The sequence below is a fragment of the Oryx dammah genome, unplaced genomic scaffold (genome assembly GCF_014754425.2).
Source record: "Oryx dammah isolate SB20612 unplaced genomic scaffold, SCBI_Odam_1.1 HiC_scaffold_2, whole genome shotgun sequence".
Classification (NCBI taxonomy): domain Eukaryota; kingdom Metazoa; phylum Chordata; class Mammalia; order Artiodactyla; family Bovidae; genus Oryx; species Oryx dammah.
In genome coordinates, this window is record NW_024070186.1 from 79,375,958 (window position 1) to 79,394,415 (window position 18,458).

Sequence of the window (18,458 nt, forward strand, 5' to 3'; positions counted from 1 at the left end):
GTCAAACTTTGTAAACACACTCATGATAGCATGTGATCAAACTGACATGATCATGAACAATGATGATCAATGAACAATGATCAAAATGACATAAATCATGTTTGAGTGTAGTGGGTCTTGAATTTTCCAAGAAAGAAGACTCAATTCTGTGTCAGACTTTGTAAACACACTCATGATAGCATGTTGCCCTTTCAATATACACAAATTGAGCAAATCCAAATATGCATATAGCATTCTTGGATATCTTGAAAAAATTTGAGGCTACCCAGGGGTTGAGCCTGGTGTGTTGTAGTTCATGTGGTCGTAGAGAGTGGGACACGACTTGGCGACTGAATAACAAGGGTTGAGCTCTTGAATCTTAGAGGAAGACCATAAGATTTTGAATAAGAAGATCTGGATCTGCCAGTCAGTCCTTTGTGCTGAGACACTGAGTCCAAGTCCTTTGCCCTGTCAGGGCCTCAGTTTTTTGATTTTGATAATAGTCTGGACTTCATGATCTTGTGGATTAAGAATGTATGTGCTGACTCTGACTTTCTGTGACTCCATGGACTATAGCCCACCAGGCTCCTTTGTCCATGAAATTTTCCAGGTAAGAATATTGGAGTGGGCTGCCATTTCCTATTCTAGGGGATCTTCCTGACTTAGGGGTTGAACCTGCTTCTCTTGTGTTTCCTGCATTGGCAGGCAGATTCTTTACCATCTGAGTCACCAGGGAAGTCCTAAGATAGCTGAGTGCCTATCAAAGGAATGATTTCAATGAGCCCAGGCACTTCCATCTTCCCAAACAAAGGAAAATGCTAAATTAACTTGAGATGGTTTTCTTTAACAGTTGTTTTTTGATGTTCTGACAACCTGGTTTTTATAACAAAACTCCTATATATCCTGGTTCCTCACTTAGCTCCTTGGAGTAGTCCCTCAGAGCAATCTTAGAGTCTGTATCCTGGGCTTGCAGTCTTCAGAAAATTTGCTGAATAAAACATAACTTTCAACTTTCAGATTACATTTTTTTTTTCAGTTGACAAAATCAAACATGTAAGTCCAACGTTCTATGAGTCCTCGAACTTCTTGGAATATGTACATTTTTGACATCTATCATTTTTAAAAAATGCACTTATTCATTTCTGATTGAGTTCATGACACTTAATATTTTAGCTTGCAGGAAAACTTTCTAAGTGTGATGCTTTCAAATTAATGCAGTGAGAAAATTCTGCATTAAAAAGATCATTTTGTTGCTTTCTTTCCTATTAATAAATCAAAAACAGCATCCAACTTTCTCTAGTTTAGAGTCATAGAATGTTTAGCTATCAGAGATTACCTGATTCAATCCATTCACATAAGGAAAAACAGGAGACCCAGTTTTGTTTTTTGTTTGTTTAGTCGCAAGTCATATCCAACTCTTTTGCAACCGGATGGACTGTAGCCCACCAGACTCCTCTGTCCATGGGATTTCTCAGGCAAGAATACTGGAGTAGGTAGCCATTCCCTTCTCCAGGGAAACTTCCTGACCCAGGGATCTAACCTGAGTCTCTTGTATTAGCAAGCAGATTATTTACCACTGAGCCACCAGAAAAGCCCAGAGACAAAGAGAGGAAGATAAATTATTTAAGGTCCCTCAGTCTTGCCTGGAAAATCCCATGGACAGAGGAGCCTGGAAGGCTGCAGTCCACGGGGTCGCTGAGGTCGGACACGACTGAGCGACTTCACTTTCACTTTCCACTTTCATGCATTGGAGAAGGAAATGGCAACCCACTCCAGTGTTCTTGCCTGGAGAATCCCAGGGACGGGGGAGCCTGGTGGGCTGCTGTCTATGGGGTCGCACAGAGTCGGACACAACTGAAGTAACTTAGCAGCAGCAGCAGAAATAAGAGAAAGAGCTGGGGCCAGAATGCAGAATTTCTAATTCCCAGTTCAAAGCTCTTTCAATTATGTCCTGTTGCCTATTCCCTAGAGCCAAAGTTCTTTATGATAAATATAATTCCAAGTGTTTCGTCTCTTTAAAAATAACATTCTATATGGAGAACTTACCTATTCTCATCTTGTCTTCCTCCATAACGAATCCAATAATTCTGTTTTAAATTAAAAAAAAAAAACTTGGTAGTTTTGTCACTAAAATTCCATGTACAGAAATAAGATAAAATAAAACACTCAAAAGACCTAAAATATTAGAAAACTTGCATATTATATAATGCTATAATATACTTATTTATTTTAAAAGTTTAATGAAAGGGAAGGCTAAGGTTGATGCAATTTTGGCAAAGACAAATGGATTAAAAAAAAATAGCATGGAATTAGCCTAGGCATCCACCTTTTTGTCAAAGAAAGTTATTTAGAATTTGGTGGCAGGAAGACACTTATAAAATCATTAAGTACAACTCCTACCCCTTTTATAAATAAAAGAAACAAAAAAATTTAGTTTGGTTAATCATCTGTATAGGATCATAAAGTAGGTGATTTTTTTCCTAGGGTCATATAGCATAACATAACTTTCACAAATAGCAAGTAAGACTGGAGATAAACATATTAGAAATGTACATTAAAATCATCTTAATTCTGAAAATGTGCCAGTAAAAATATAAATAAAAAGAGATGAAAAAATGTATTAGATATAGGATATATTATAAATAGTGCTTTTAAAATAGTAAGTATTAACATGTAAATATATAAATTACTTGTATAATAACCAACAGATAACAGAACAAAATACATATTCAGGTAATTCAAATAAGAGGGAAAATAATCAATAATTATTTGTGAAAATTGATTTTTGCTGGTCATCAAAGGAACATAAATTAAAACAATAGTGATGCACTGTTTTGTACACAATATATTAGGAATGTGAATGATTTTAAGATGTTATTTCTCATTGCTGAGATGGTCAGGGTAAACTATACCATACACTTTATGTATTGTTAAGAATAATAAAGGTAGCAGAAAACTCTCTTAAAAAAACAATCTCAAAACTTTAAACCTTCTCATATCTTTTGTTGACAGAGTTATCCCACTTCTGGAAATTTATTCTATGGATATATAGTTCAATAGAACAAAAATACTTAATGAACTCATTTTGACAGGAAAAAAGGCAAACCAACTGTTTAGCAAAAGGAAAATAATTAATTTCTTTATTTTACATCAATTGTTGTCATTTAGTTGCTAAGTTGTGTCTGACTCTTTGCAACTTCATGGACTGTAGCTCGTCAAGCTCCTTTGTCCATGGAATTTCTAAGCAAGAATGTTGGAGTGGGCTGCCATTCCCTTCTCCAGGGATGATCTTCCTGACCCAGGGATCAAACTCGTGTCTCCTGCCTTAGTAGGCAGATTCTTTACCACAGAACCACTGGGGAAGCCCAACACCAACAATAGGTGTAACTAAAAATAATTTTGAAAGGTGTAATGATATAGAAATTACTTATGCTATCTTAAAGATCAGAACAGAAATCTGTCTATACTATGGCATTAGTTCTACAAAAGGAATGTATTCCTATGACTAATATTTAAAATGCAACATGGACAAGTGGAGAAAGACCAGCATGATGGGTAGTACAATTGTGTTTGATTTTGTTTTTTCAGTCTTTTTAATTTTTAAAATGTTTAAAAGAAAATACAAAATGTACAGAAGTTAGGAAATAAAACAATCCTGAGGCAAACACATCATGTATAAAACACTTCTTTCCCATGCAAATATATTTGCTTTGACTTTAGTGCTCAGTGACATGGAAATCTGTTAAAGTTTGTTAAAAGTTCATCACGTATACAGAGTAAATACCCTCTGCTCCCAGTTTTTTTTTTTTTTACACAAAGTTGGGGGTTAGAATCATCAACAAATGCGTCTGGGGAGTAAAATTATAAGTAAGAAGTACTCTGAATAGTTCTTTTAAATAACTGTTCCTCTCTCCTCTTTGCTCTTACTGGTTCAGTGTAAGAAAATCCCAGACCCTCTGCAGCTGATTTTATTAGTTCTGATTCCAGTTTATGTCGCTTCACAAACATCGCCAAATCCTATAGAAAAAAGGAAAGAAAACGTATATTCAAATAACAGTTAAAAGTTAAATGTATGTTTAAATAACACTTAAGGTATGATTAATGTTCAAAACAGAGATATTACTTTGCCAACAAAGGTCCCCCTAGTCAAGTCTTTCGTTTTTCCAGTAGTCATGTATGGATGTGAGAGTTGGACTATAAAGAAAGCTGAGCGCTGAAGAATTGATGCCTTTGAACTGTGGTGTTGGAGAAGACTCTTGAGATCTTGAGAGCCCCTTAGACTGCAAGGAGATCCAACCAGTCCATCCTAAAGGAAATCAGTCCTGAATGTTCATTGGACGGACTGATGTTGAAGCTGAAACTCATCTGAAAAGACCTTTATGCTGGGAAAGATTGAAGGTGGGTGGAAAAGGGGATGACAGAGGATGAGATGGTTGGATGGCATCACCGACTCAATGGACATGAGTTTGAGTAAACTCTGGAAGTTGGTGATGGACAGGGAGGCCTGGCAGTCCATGGGGTCACAAAGAGTCAGATACGACTGAGCGACTGAACTGAATGTTCAAGTGGAAATATTTTTCTTTAGACAGCAAGAAATGAGCTAAAAAATATCCACAGCTTCAAAAAGTATCTCTCTTTCCAAAGATTTTGACAAGCTAGCATGTGTGTGAAATACAGGCTTTTATGACTAATATTTAAAGTTAGAAAGAATTGAATCCTAGAACCTTTACTCCGTTGTTAGCTATCTTTAAAAGAAGTGCTATATTTTTGCCAGCTCTCCCCAGAGCACCCAGCAGGATAAAGAGTTTCTTCAGACATGGGTCTCACCTCTCTGGCCTCGACAGATGCTGGGTCAGTGCTGCCATCCAGTAGACCCTCATAGTAATCCACATTGTCAAGGACATCCTCGTCATCTGGATGCAGCAGAAGATAGGCCTTGGCACACTCCAAGGCTTTTACATATTCACCTACTGAAAAACCCAGGAGTCGGGGCATTAGCGTCAGCCTAGACTTTTATACAAAATTTAAGAGATATGTCAACATGTCTATGAAAGTCAGCATTAAGTGATCAAAACAGGGAAGGTTCTACCTACTGTACAGCCCTGGGGATTCTACCCAACACTCTGTAATAACCTATACGGGAAAACACTCTGAAAAAGAACAGATATATGTATATGCATAATTGAAACACTTTGCTGTACACCTGAAACTAACACAACATTGTAATCAACTGTACTCCAAGATAAAATAAAACTTAAAAGAGGGAAGATACTGTGAAGTTGCAAAAACAGTTGCAGATAAGAGGAAGTCTGTGATTTCAGATATTCCAAAAGTACTAATTTTGGTCTGCTACACTGCTTGATGTCTTCAACAAACTGTCAAAAGCCTACACCCAAAAATGTTTGTTGGCAATTTATATTATTTAATCTTGAGCAGAAATTTTGGAGTTAATTCTTATTTCTGTGCTGAATTGAAAACATGATATCTAAGACCAACTTAAGCAATCCAAATTCTAGTAATTGCTTTTAAACATAAGGTACTCACTCTCTCTCTATTTCTCAATAAGATAAATGGAAATTAAAACTTTATGGATATATCAGTTTTCACCTAATATAAGATTTGGGAATATCTAAAAATTTGATAATACATTTTGTTGCTGAGCAATGAAAAAGGTAGTCCATGTGGAGGAAAAATTGGCAATATCTGTCAAAGTTACAAACAAATAAACAGTTTGATGCAGCAACTGTACTTTTGGGAATGTATTCTATACATGTTTATGTGCAAATGTAAGTGACATGCATATAATATTTATTTGATCACTGACTGTAAGAGTAAAATATTACAAACAAAATAATGCTCATCAGTAAGGAGACACATGAAATAAATTACACTATGATGATAACCAGATATAAATATGAAAAATTAATAATGAAGTTCTTTATGTATTGAAACAACTAGATTGAACCAAATAAAACTGCCAAATCTTGATCATTTTTAATCAAGCAAAAGGGAATTTCATAAGTCCAGTCTACCAAAAAGTATCTGATATGTATTGTTAAGTGAGGAAAACAATGTAGTTGTTGAGTTGCTATGAAGTCACTCAGTCATGTCCGACTCTTTGTGACCCCATGGACTGTAGCCCACCAGGCTCCCCCATCCATGGAATTTTCTAGGCAAGAGTACTGGAGTGGGTTGCCATTTCCTTCTCCAGGGGATCTTCCAAGCCCAGGGATTGAACCCGGGTCTCCCGCATTGCGGGCAGACACTTTACCATCTGAGCCACCAGGGAATGTAAGGGCAAGTATAAATGATGCATTATCTTCTATTTATAAGAGGAAAACATAAGTCAGAGACTGTGCTTGTGTGTATGTGTGTGCGTGATGTTTCTGTATAAAATTTTGGAAGAGTAAATAAGAAACTGTGGATTGTAGGACATGAAATTAGGTTGTGGGGAAAAGAAATAGAGAAGCTTTTAAATATTTATTCTTTTAAGCCTGTGAGTATATTATTTTAAAACTAAATTTAAAAATCACATGAAATAGCAACGTAGTATAACTTTCAGGGCATTGTCACAACATTTGTGCACCTGTCGTTCCACCTTCTGCTCTTGTTCTGAGCTGCAGTGACATGAGGTGACAGAGAAAATGCATCCACTCCTATCTCTTGATTACAGCTGAGGAAGGCAGAGGACCAATTCACAATCCGATGTCTGTTATGGTAAGCCACACCCCTCCCTTAGAGGTCTTCACAGATAATCCATGCTTTACCTCGATAGTAGGCAAACTGTAGGTAGTCATAGTGCAGGGGAAGAAAGTTCTCGATTGGCGAGAGGCGGCCGGGGCGAGTGGCAAGTTCTCTCACACATTCATGCTGACAGACCAGCACCTGCATATAGTGATCTGGAAAACAAGAGCCGGGATGTGGGTCCCCTCCACTGCTCAATAACCAGGCTTCACAGTGAGTGCCATGGCCACACTTGGTGCTCTAACCACACACTCTGAGAACAATATCATCATTACTATTATTATTCTCACTTATGACCAGAGGTTGTTTTCACAGCAAAAAGAAAGTAAGTGACTTGCCAAAGCTTCCTAACCAGTGATCACTAGTAGACTCCAAATCTTCTGGTTCCCAATCTTTCCTCCATATATCACTCTTTCTTTCTGTGGTCCTTTTCACGGCTCCTGAAACTGACACAGGTTATCTCATCCCACCCACACCCAGCTGAGTAGTGACTTCCCTATTTAGCAATTTCAGGTCTCTCTTTTTAGACTTCGATGGTCTGAGGCATCCTGGAGTCATGATGGGAAGTTCAGATCCCAGTTACTCTAAGGACCAGATGAGAGAAAGGAACTACTCTGTACACGGGGAGATCATACAGAGAAGTGATAAAGGAGAAATAGAAACAACACTCCTTTACATCTATTGAGCAGGAACCTATTCTTAGTTCAGTTCAGTTCGGTTGCTTAGTTGTGTCCGACTCTTTGCGACCCCATGAATCGCAGCACGCCAGGCCTCCCTGTCCATCAACAACTCCCGGAATTTACCCAAACTCATGTCCATCGAGTTGGTGATGCCATTCAGCCATCTCATCCTCTATCGTCCCCTTCTCCTCCTGCCCTCAATCCCTCGCAGCATTAGGTTCTTTTCCAATGAGTCAGCTCTTCGCACGAGGTGGCCAAAGTATTGGAGTTTCAGCTTCAGTATCAGTCCTTCCAATGAACACCCAGGGCTGATCTCCTTTAGGATGGACTGGTTGGATCTCCTTGCAGTCCAAGGGACTCTCAAGAGTCTTCTCTAACACCACAGTTCAAAAGTATCAATTCTTCGGTGCTCAGCTTTCTTTATAGTCCAACTCTCACATCCATACATGACTACTGGAAAAACCATAGCCTTGACTAGATGGACCTTTGTTGGCAAAGTAATGTCCCTGCTTTTTTTTTTTTTTTATTAATAATTTATTGTCAGTAAGAAAGACTGGTTAATGGTAGTTTTCAGTAAAAACCTTTACAAGACCTTGCATCACAAATATACAGACACTATAAAAATTGTGTCATGGTGGTTTTGGTTCTAAACGATTCTGCAGAAGGTCTTTCCTTTTTTTTTGTAAATTTTATGTACAGATTTGATTTTTCATAGTTGTCCCTGCTTTTTAATATGCTATCTAGGTTGGTCATAACTTTCCTTCCAAGGAGTAACCGTCTTTAATTTCATGGCTGCAATCACCATCTGCAGTGATTTTGGAGCCCCCCAAAATAAACTCTGACACTGTTTCCACTGTTTCCCCAACTATTTCCCATGAAGTGATGGGACCAGATGCCATGATCTTAGTTTTCTGAATGTTGAGCTTTGAGCCAACTTTTTCACTCTGCTCTTTCACTTTCATCAAGAGGCTCTTTAGTTCTTCTTCACTTTCCACCATAAGGGGGGTGTCATCTGTATATCTGAGGTTATTGATATTTCTCCCAGCAATCTTGATTCCAGCTTGCACTTCCTCCAGCCCAGCGTTTCTTATGATGTACTCTGCATATAACTATATTAAGCAGGGTGACAATATACAGCCTTGATGTACTCCTTTCCTGATTTGGAACCAGTCTGTTGTTCCAGTTCTAATGGTTGCTTCCTGACCTGCATACCGATTTCTCAGGAGGCAGGTCAAGCGGTCTGGTATTCCCATCTCTTGAAGAATTTTCCACAGTTTATTGTGATCCACACAGTCAAAGGCTTTGGCAAGTCAATAAAGCAGAAATAGATGTTTTTCTGGAACTCTCTTGCAAAAGATGATCTAGCAGATGTTGGCAATTTGATCTCTGGTTCCTCTTCCCTTTCTAAAACCAGCTTGAACATCTGGACATTCACGGTTCATGTATTGCTGAAGCCTGGCTTGGAGAATTTTAAGCATTACTTTACTAGCATGTGAAATGAGTACAATTGTGTGGTAGTTTGAGCATTCTTTGGTATTGCCTTTCTTTAGGATTGGGATTAAAACTGACCTTTTCCAGTCTTATGGCCACTGCTGAGTTTTCCATATTTGCTAATACTGTTGGAGTTTTAGTAACTTGTGTCTGACTCTATGCGACCCCATAGACTGTAGCCCTCCAGGCTCCTCTGCCCATGGGATTTCCCAGGCAAGAATACTGGAGTGGGTTGCTGTTTCTTCCTCCAAGGGATTGTTCCAATCTAAGGATTGAACCCTCATCTCCTGCTTGGCAGATGGGTTCTTTACTTCTGAGCCACCTGGAAAGCCCCCTAATACTATAGAAACTGGTAAAATAGGAGAAGGATGAAAAGTAAAGAATTTGAAGGAGCACTTTGTCTCTTTTTCTTTGTTTCCCTTTCTTTGTCCCCATTCTTGTCACTTGCAAATGGGTGGGGATCCTGAAGTGTAGCAGTTTTCATGCTTCTTTTATTAACAGCTCTGGATTCTAGCTCATCCAAGCAGAAGCTAAGGAAACACAAGAGGCTGATGTCCTAGAAAGAAAACCCTTCTTATACTTTGCCCTGACTCTGATTTTTACAGTAAAGAAGGAGGCAGTCTTTTCCATTAAGAAAACAGTCCATTCATGCTTGTGCAGAGCGAGTTCTCTTGAGAATAATGATAAAACTTCCCTACTTTATTACTATATATTCTAATTCACAACTGCCTCCTTTCAAAAGGCTCTCTATTAGGCAGAGTTTGGCTTATATCTGGATGACCTTGAAGGTGGAACCCAAAACAAAACAGAAAGGAAATACATGTTTTCTGGTGTGTAGGAAAATGTGCCAGATCTCTAAAACCTGGCTAATCAATCCAATATAGGACAGATAATAGCATCACTATTATCCTTTGGTTCTTAATTCCACTTGGAGGATGTGAGGAGAAGAATGGGTTTTGTTTATTTGATTAGTATGTTGGAAATAGGGCTTATAGCTAGATATTTTATTTCTTAAGAAAATAACAAACAACTCTCAAATGTTTCTCCTAGTTTTGCTGGCCATTTGCTTTCCTCTTTACCTTGTAATACTACTAATTTCAAATGACAAGCAAAAGGAAAAGGTGGAAAATACATACAACACAATCTGAATGAAAGCATTTTTCAAAGCAAGGTACAAAAAGCAGCAAAATAAGAGTGGGTAAAATTATATCCTTTAGGGCTTTCTGTGAACATGGCTAGCAATAAATAACTTCATTCAGAAGTCATTTGTAGTTTTCTCCAATTTGCAACATTCTTCTAAATCTAAAATTAAAAAATTCTGGCTTTCTAAATACATTCTGTAGTTTAAAAGCCAATTTTACTCTAATTGAAAATATTTTTGAATCTGATAGGAATTTACATAGAGTAATGATATCCTTTTTATTAGATTCCTTGCCTCAGTTCTATATCAAATTTTATTGTGCAATTAATATGTTTTAATATGTTTGAGACTCAAGATACTTGTATGGAAATACTTTTAAAGATTTATATCTCATAATAAAGTGTATATGCTTCAAATTCCCAAGAAGACAACATATTTCTGTAACATATAATATTTGATTGAACTTGAGGGACCATGATTTTTTTTAATTGCTGTTCTTTATTGGAAGTGGGGTGATGGTGGTGGTAGCTGAGTAAAGTATTAATAACCTGAGTTTGTAGACTTCTATTCTTTTTCAGCAACCAACAGCTGTGGTGACCTCAGAAAATGACAAAATGTTAATCCGTAAGAATTTGTCAGTCAATTCACTTAAGCCAGATATAGGACATTGCAAGAACTGTTCATTGGCCATTGCTAGAGGCAAGTGTAGAGACGAATGTGGGCATGAAAGCAGGGCACCTATCCTTAAAAAAACAGAAGACAGTAAACTTTAATAAAGGAAATCAGTGAACTAAATAATAAACTTTAATAAAGGAGTCAGTGAACTAAAATCGACTGGAGTGGGTGAATTTAACTCAGATGACCATTATATCTACTACTGGGGGCAAGACTTCCTTAGAAGAAATGGTGTAGCCCTCATAGTCAACAAAAGAGTCTGAAATGCAGTTCTTGGATGCAGTCACAAAAATAACAGAATGATCTCTGTTCATTTCCAAGGCAAACCATTCAATATCATAGTAATTCAAGTTTATGCCCCAACCAGTAATGCTGAAGAAGCTGAAATTGAATGGTTCTATGAAGACCTTCTAGAACTCACAACCAAAAAAGATGTCATTTTCATTAAAGGGGATTAGAATGCAAAAGTAGGAAGTCAAGAAATATCTGGAGTAACAGGTAAATTTGGCCTTGGAGTACAAAATAAAGCAGGTCAAGGCTAACAGAGTTTTGTCAAGAGAATACACGGGTCATAGCAAACACCCTCTTCCAACAACACGAGAAGACTCTACACATGGACATCACCAGATGGTCAATACTAAAATCAGGTTGATCATATTCTTTGCAGCAAAAGATGGAAAAACTCTATACAGTCAGCACAAACAAGACCTGGAGCTGACTGTGGCTCAGATCATGAACTCCTTATTGTAAAATTTAGACTTAAATTGAAGAAAGCAGGGAAAGTCACTAGACCATTCAGGATGACCTAAATCAAATCCCTTATGGAGTGGAAGTGACAAACAGATTCAAGAGTTTATATCTGATAGACAGAGTGCCTGAAGAACTATGGACAGAGGTTCAGGACAAGGTCCAGGAGGCAGTGATCAAGACCATCCCCAAGAAAAGGAAGTGCAAAAAGGCAAAATGGTTGTCTGAGGAGCCCTTACAAATGCTTGAGAAAAGAAGAGACGCTAAAGGCAATGGAGAAAAGGAAGTATATATCCATTTGAATGAAGAGTTCCAAAGAATAGCAAGGAGAGATAAGAAAGCCTTCCTCAGCAATCAATGCAAAGAAATAGAGGAAAACAATAGAATGGGAAAGACTAGAGATCTCTTCAGGAAAATTAGAGATACCAAGGGAATATTTCATGCAAAAATGGGCACAATAACAGACCTAACATAGCAGAAGATAATAAGAAGAGGTGGCAAGAATACACAGAAGAACTATACAAAAAGATCTTCAGAACCCAGATATATACGATAGTGTGATCATTCACCGAGAGCCAGACATCCTGGAATGCAAAGTCAAGTGGGCCTTAGGAAGCATCACTATGAACAAAGCAAGTAGAGATGATGGAATTTCAGTTGAGCTATTTCAAGTCCTAGAAGATGATGCTGTTAAACTGCTGCAATTCAATATGCCAGCAAATTTGGAAAATTCAGCAGTGGCCACAGGGCTGGAAAAGGTCAGTTTTAATTTCAATCCCAAAGAAAGGCAATGCCAAAGAATGTTCAAACTACTGCACAATTACACTCATCTCACATGCCAGCAAAGTAATGCTCAAAATTCCCCAAGCCAGGCTTCAACAGTACGTGAACTGTGGACTTCCAGATATTCAAGCTGGATTTAGAAAAGACAGAGGAACCAGAGATCAAATAGCCAATATCCGTTGGATCATGGAAAAAGCAAGTGAGTTCCAGAAAAAATATCTACTTCTGCTTTATTGAAAATTCCAAAGCCTTTGACTGTGTGGATCACAAGAAACTGTGGAAAATTCTTCAAGAGATGGGAATACCAGACTGCCTGACCTGCCTTCTGAGAAATCTGTATGCAGATCAGGAAGCAACAGTTAGAACTGGAGATGGAACAACAGACTGGTTCCAAATCAGGAAAGGAGTACATCAAGGCTGTATATTGTCACCCTGCTTATTTAACTTATATGCAGAGTACATCATGTGAAATGCTGGGCTGGATGAAGCACAAGCTGGAATCAAGATTGCTGGGAGAAATATCAATAACCTCAGATATGCAGATGACACCACCCTTATGGCAGAAAGTGAAGAAGAACTAAAGAGCCTCTTGATAAAAGTGAAAGAAGAGAGTGAAAAAGCTGGCTTAAAACCCAACATTCAGAAAACTTAGATCATGGCATCTGGTCTCATCACTTCATGGCAAATAGATGGGGAAACAATGGAAACAATGTGAGACCTTATTTTGGGGGGCTCCAAAAATCACTGTAAATGGTGACTGCAGCCATGAAATTAAAATACCCTTGCTCCTTAGAAGAAAAGCTATGACCAACCCAGACAGCATATTAAAAACCAGAGACTCTGCCAACAAAGTTCCATCTAGTGAAAGCTATGTTTTTTCCAGTAGTCATATATGGATGTGAGAATTGGAGTATAAAGAAAGCTGAGCCCAGAAAAATTGATGCTTTTGAACATTGGTGTTGGAGAAGATTCTTGAGAGTTCCATGGATTGCAAGGAGATCCAACCAGTCTATCCTAAAGGAAATCGGTCCTGAATATTCATTGGAAGGACTGATGCTGAAGCTGAAACTCCAAAACTTTGGCCACCTGATGCGAAGAACTGACTCATTTGAAAAGACCCTGATGCTGGGAAAGATTGAAGGTGGGAGGAGAAGGGGATGACAGAGGATGAGATGGTTGGATGGCATCACCAACTCGATGGACATGAGTTTGAGTAAGCTCCAGGAGTTGCTGATGGACAGGGAAGTCTGGCATGCTGCAGTCCATGGGGTCATGACTGAGCAAGTAAACTGAACTGAATAAAGGAAAAGCCTGCCCATTCTCAAATAAAAAAATTAAGTTAAAAGAATATTCAACACTTGAAATATGAAGCACACATAAACTAACACTCAAGTGAGCAGTACTTTCAAAAATGCAGGTAAATGGCTCTGGCAGAGCACAGGAAAAGAAAACATTTTGAGGAAAATTTCCCAACAATTCTGCATTGATTTTAAATAAATTGAGTTGATTTTGGGTAACAGAATGTGTATGTAAGAAGTCACTTTGCAAATGATATATTTACAACTAGATGAATATATAAAGATATGATATATATATCACATGTATGTCATATATATATATATCTCCTGCGCAATATTACTCAGCCCTCAATCATAGAAAGAATGAAATTTTGCTAATAGCAACAACCTGGATGGACCTAGAAAGTATTATTCTCCTAAGTTAGACACAGAAAGACCAATATTGTATGGTTTCACTTATATGTGCAATCAAAAAAGAAAACAAATGTACAAATATAACAAAACAGAAACAGAGTTATAGAAAACAAACAGGCCAGTGGGTCAGGGGTGGAAGGCAGATAGGTGAGGGAGGTTAAGATATACAAACTTACAGTTGCAAAATAAATGAGTCATGGGTCTGAAATGTACAGTATGGGGAATATGGCCAACAAATCTGTAATATCTTTATAGGCCCCTTCATGTATCACAGCTTTGTCATGGCCAAGGGACTTGTGTAACTCAATGAAGCTATGAGCCATGTCGTGCAGGACAACCCAAGACAGATGACTCATAGTGCAGAGTTTTGACAAAATATGGTGCACTGGAGAAGGAAACAGAAACCCATTCCAGTATTTTTGCCTGAAGAATCCCATGGACAGTATGAAAAGGCAAAAAGATATGACAGAGATTAAGAAGAAGTGGCAAGAATACACAGAAGAACTATGTAAGAAAGGTCTTAATGACCTGGATAACCAGGATGGTGTGGTCACTCACCTAGAAACAGACATCCTGGAATGTGAATCCAAATGGGCCTTAGAAAGCATTACTACAAGCAAAGCTAGTGGAGGTGATGGAATTCCAGCTGAGCTATTTCAAATCCTAAAAGATGATGCTGTTAAAGTGATGCCTAAAATATGTCAGCAAATTTGGATGACTCAGCACTGGCCACAAGACTGAAAAGGGTCAGTTTTCATTCCAATCCCAAAGAAAAGCAATGCCAAAGAATGTCGAAACTGCCATACAGTTGTGCTTATTTCATGTGCTAGCAAGTTCATGCTGAAAATCCTTCAAGCTAGGCTTCAGCAATATGTGAACCAAGAACTTCCAGATGTGCAAGCTGAATTTTGAAGAAGCAAAGGAACCAAAGATCAAATTGCCAACATTCATTGGATCACAGAAAATGGAATTTCCAGAAAAACATCTACTTCTGCGTCATGACTATGCTAAAGTCTTTGACTGTGTGGATCACAACAAATTGTGGAAAATTCTTAAAGAGGTGGCACTACCAGATTGTCTTAGCTGCCTCCTAAGAAAACTGTATGCAGGTCAAGAAGCAACGCTAGAACTGGACACAGAACAATGGACTGGTTCAAACTTGGCAAGGGAGTACAGCAAGGCTATATACTGTCACTATTTATTTAACTTCTGTGCAGAATGTATCATGTGAAATGCCAGGCTGGAATCAAGATTGCCAAGGGGAGAAACAGCAACAATCTCAGATATGCAGAAAATAATGGCAAAAAGTTAAGAGGAACTAAAGAGCTTCTTGATGAGGGTGAAAGAGGAAAGTGAAAAAGCTGACTTGAAACCCAACATTAAAAAACCTAAAATCATGGCATCCAGTCCCATCGTTGTTATTGTTGTTCAGTCACTAAGTCATGTCCGACTCTTTGCAACCCCATGGACTATAGCACATCAGGCTTTCCTGTCCTCCACCATCTCCCAGAGTTTGTTCAAACTCATGTCCATTGAGTCAGTGATTCTATCTAAACATCTCATCCTCTGCCATCCCCTTCTCCTCCTGCCTTCAGTCTTTCCCAGCATCAGAGTCTTTTCCAATGAGTCAGCTCTTCACATTAGGTGGCCAAAGTACTGGAGTTTCAGCTTCAACATCAGTCTTTCCAGTGAATATTCAGGGCTGATTTATTTTAAGATTTACTGGTTTGATTCCTCTTGTAGTGCAAGGGACTCTCAAAGGTCTTCTCCAGCATCACAATTCAAAAGCATTAGTTATTCAGAGATCAGCCTTCTTTATGGTCCAACTCTCACATCTGTACATGACTACTGGAAAAGCCATAGGTTTGACTACAGGGGCCTTTGTTGGCAAAGTGATGTCACTGCTTTTTAATAGGCTGTCTAGGTTTGTCCTTCCAAAGAACAAGTGTGTTTTAATTCCATGACCACAGTCAATGTCAGTAGTGATTTTGGAGCCTGAGGGAAAAAATGTCACTGCTTCCACTTTTTCCCCCTTCTATTTGTCATTAAGTGTTGGGAACAGATACCATGATCTTAGTTTTTTGATGTTGAATTTTAAGCCAGATTTTTCACACTCCTCTTTCATCCTCATCAAAAGGCTCTTTAATTCCTCTTTACTATCTGCCATTAGAAAGGTATCATCTGCATATCTGAGGTTGTTGACATTTCTCCTAGCAATCTTGATACCAGCCTATATCAAATAGAGGTTGTATCAAATAGCCTATATGGCAAATAGAAAAGGAAAAACGTGGAAACAGTGACAGATCTTATTTTCTTGGGTTCTAAAATCATAGCAGAACATGACTGCAGCCATAAAACTAAGCAAAGGAGACATGGATGTAAAGAACAGACTTTTGGACTCAGTGGGAGAAGGCAAGGTGGGATGATTTGAGAGAATAGCATTGAAACATGTATATTACCATATATAAAATAGATGACTAGGATAAATTTGATGCTTGAAGCAGGGCACCCAAATTCAGTGCTCTGGGAAAACCCAGAGGGATAGGGCATGGAGGGAGGTGGGAGAGGGGTTCAGGATATGTGGGATGCATGTATACTTGTGGCAATTCATGTTGATGTATGGCAAGAACCATCACAATATTGTAAAGTAATTATCCTCCAATTAAAATAAATTGATTTAAAAAAACAAACACTTGCTCTTTGGAAGAAAAGCTATGACAAAACTAGACAGCTATTAAAAATCAGAGACATTACTTTGCTGACAAAATTCCATATAGTAAAAGCTATGATGTGAGTTGGTCCATAAAGAAGGCTGAACACTGAAGAATTGATGCTTGTGAATAGTGTTGCTAGATAAAACTTTTGAGAGTCCCTTTGACTGCAAGGAAATACAACTAGTCAATCCTAAAGGAAATCAACCCTCAATATTCCCTGGAAGGACTGAAAGCATTGCTGAAGCTGAAGCTCCAGTACTTTGGCCACCTGATGTGAAAAGCCAAGTCATTGGAAAAGACTGACTGATGCTGGGAAAGACTGAAGGTAAAAGGAGAAGGGGGTGGCAGAGCATGAGATGGTTAGTGGTTAGACAGCATCACTGACTCAATGGACATGAGTTTGAGCAAACTCTGGAAGATAGTAGAAGACAGAGGAGCCTGGAATGCTACAGTCCATTGGGTTGCAAAGAGTCACAACTTAGCGACAACAACAACAATCTTTGTATCATGACATATTATAACTAGATTTATTATGGCTATCAGTTTGAAATGTGTAGGTATGTACATTTCTAAAATGTAAAAAAAAAAAGGCCAAACAAATGCGAATTGATTTCCAGTTTATTTCCTAGTCTAAATTTTGATAGACATTTCCTAATTATCCCACTAAAAAACCTCAACACTTTGACTTATATTTTCACAAATACAGAGTATTATTAGCTCTTTTAATATCTGAAATATGATTGATGGATATATCATCTCCTCCCTTCTTTCCCTCATCCTTTTCTTCTATTCTTCCTTCCTCCTATTCATTTAACAAATATTCACGGAACACCTGCTATTTGCCAGTCACTGTAAGTAAGTCATGGAGAAGGAAATGGCAACCCACTCTAGTATTCCTTCCCAGGAAATCTCATGGACAAAGGAGCTTGGTGGGTGACAGACCATGGGGTCACAAGAGTCAGACATGACTTAGCAACTAAACCACCACTAGCATAAGTAGGCACTGAGGATTAAGTACTTAAGAAGACTGGACAATAGCCAAGTGATAGAAAATATTTTCAATTTCCTATGAGTGGAAATGAGTATGGCATACCCTAGGAATTAAAAGAAGTACAGCAGGAGTGGATTAAAGAGGGAAAAAGAGAGGAAAATGTATACTATTATGCAGTGATGAAAGTCTTTGTTAAAGGTTTTGGATTTCAGGTGCAATGGAAGCCACTGGGGTGTCTAGGGATGTCAGTATGTCTATAAGCAGAATTCCCATTTTTTGAAAACTGTCCGTCTGCTCTACAGAATAAAACCTGATCAGAACATGAGGACCAGGAGGGAGGCTATCACAGCAGATTAGTTAAAATACACTGCTGATTTGAGCCAGAAAAGTAGCAAAAGGAGTGGAAAGAATTAGGAACTCTTAAATGCTATTAAGAAGCAACCTCCATCAAAGTTTAGTAACAAGTGGGAGGGGAATGAATAGGAATTGAAGGAAATGTGGGAGTTAAAGGTATCTAGGGCTTTGGTTTGAGCTACTAGATGAGTGATGTTTTCGATGAAGACAGAAAACACTGGAAGCTGGGGAAAGCAAATTGACTTTATTAATTTGGATTTCTGTGAGTCTGGGTGCCGGTGAACATTGTTTTTCATGCTTTTATAACTTGGAACATAGTATACACTCAACAAATATGCATTAAAGATTTATTATTGACTAAATAAACTTTGTCAATTTTCAGCTGTGTAGATCTTCAAAGTATGGGCTTCAGAGTGAGAAAATCCTAGGACTGATTCTCAACTTCAC

General features: G+C 38.2%; 1 protein-coding gene across 1 annotated transcript in view; it reads right to left on the minus strand.

Annotated features, from left to right (window-relative positions):
* The window catches only part of P3H2 (prolyl 3-hydroxylase 2), a 179,709-nt gene that overhangs the window by 26,484 nt on the left and 134,767 nt on the right, over positions 1-18,458 (minus strand). Inside the window, exons 4-7 of the mRNA XM_040253206.1 lie at positions 6,747-6,878; positions 4,807-4,949; positions 3,907-3,996; positions 2,026-2,066 (exon numbers count right to left, since the gene is read on the minus strand). Of these exons, the coding sequence (XP_040109140.1) occupies positions 2,026-2,066; positions 3,907-3,996; positions 4,807-4,949; positions 6,747-6,878 (406 nt within the window). The remainder of the gene's footprint in view (positions 1-2,025; positions 2,067-3,906; positions 3,997-4,806; positions 4,950-6,746; positions 6,879-18,458) is intronic.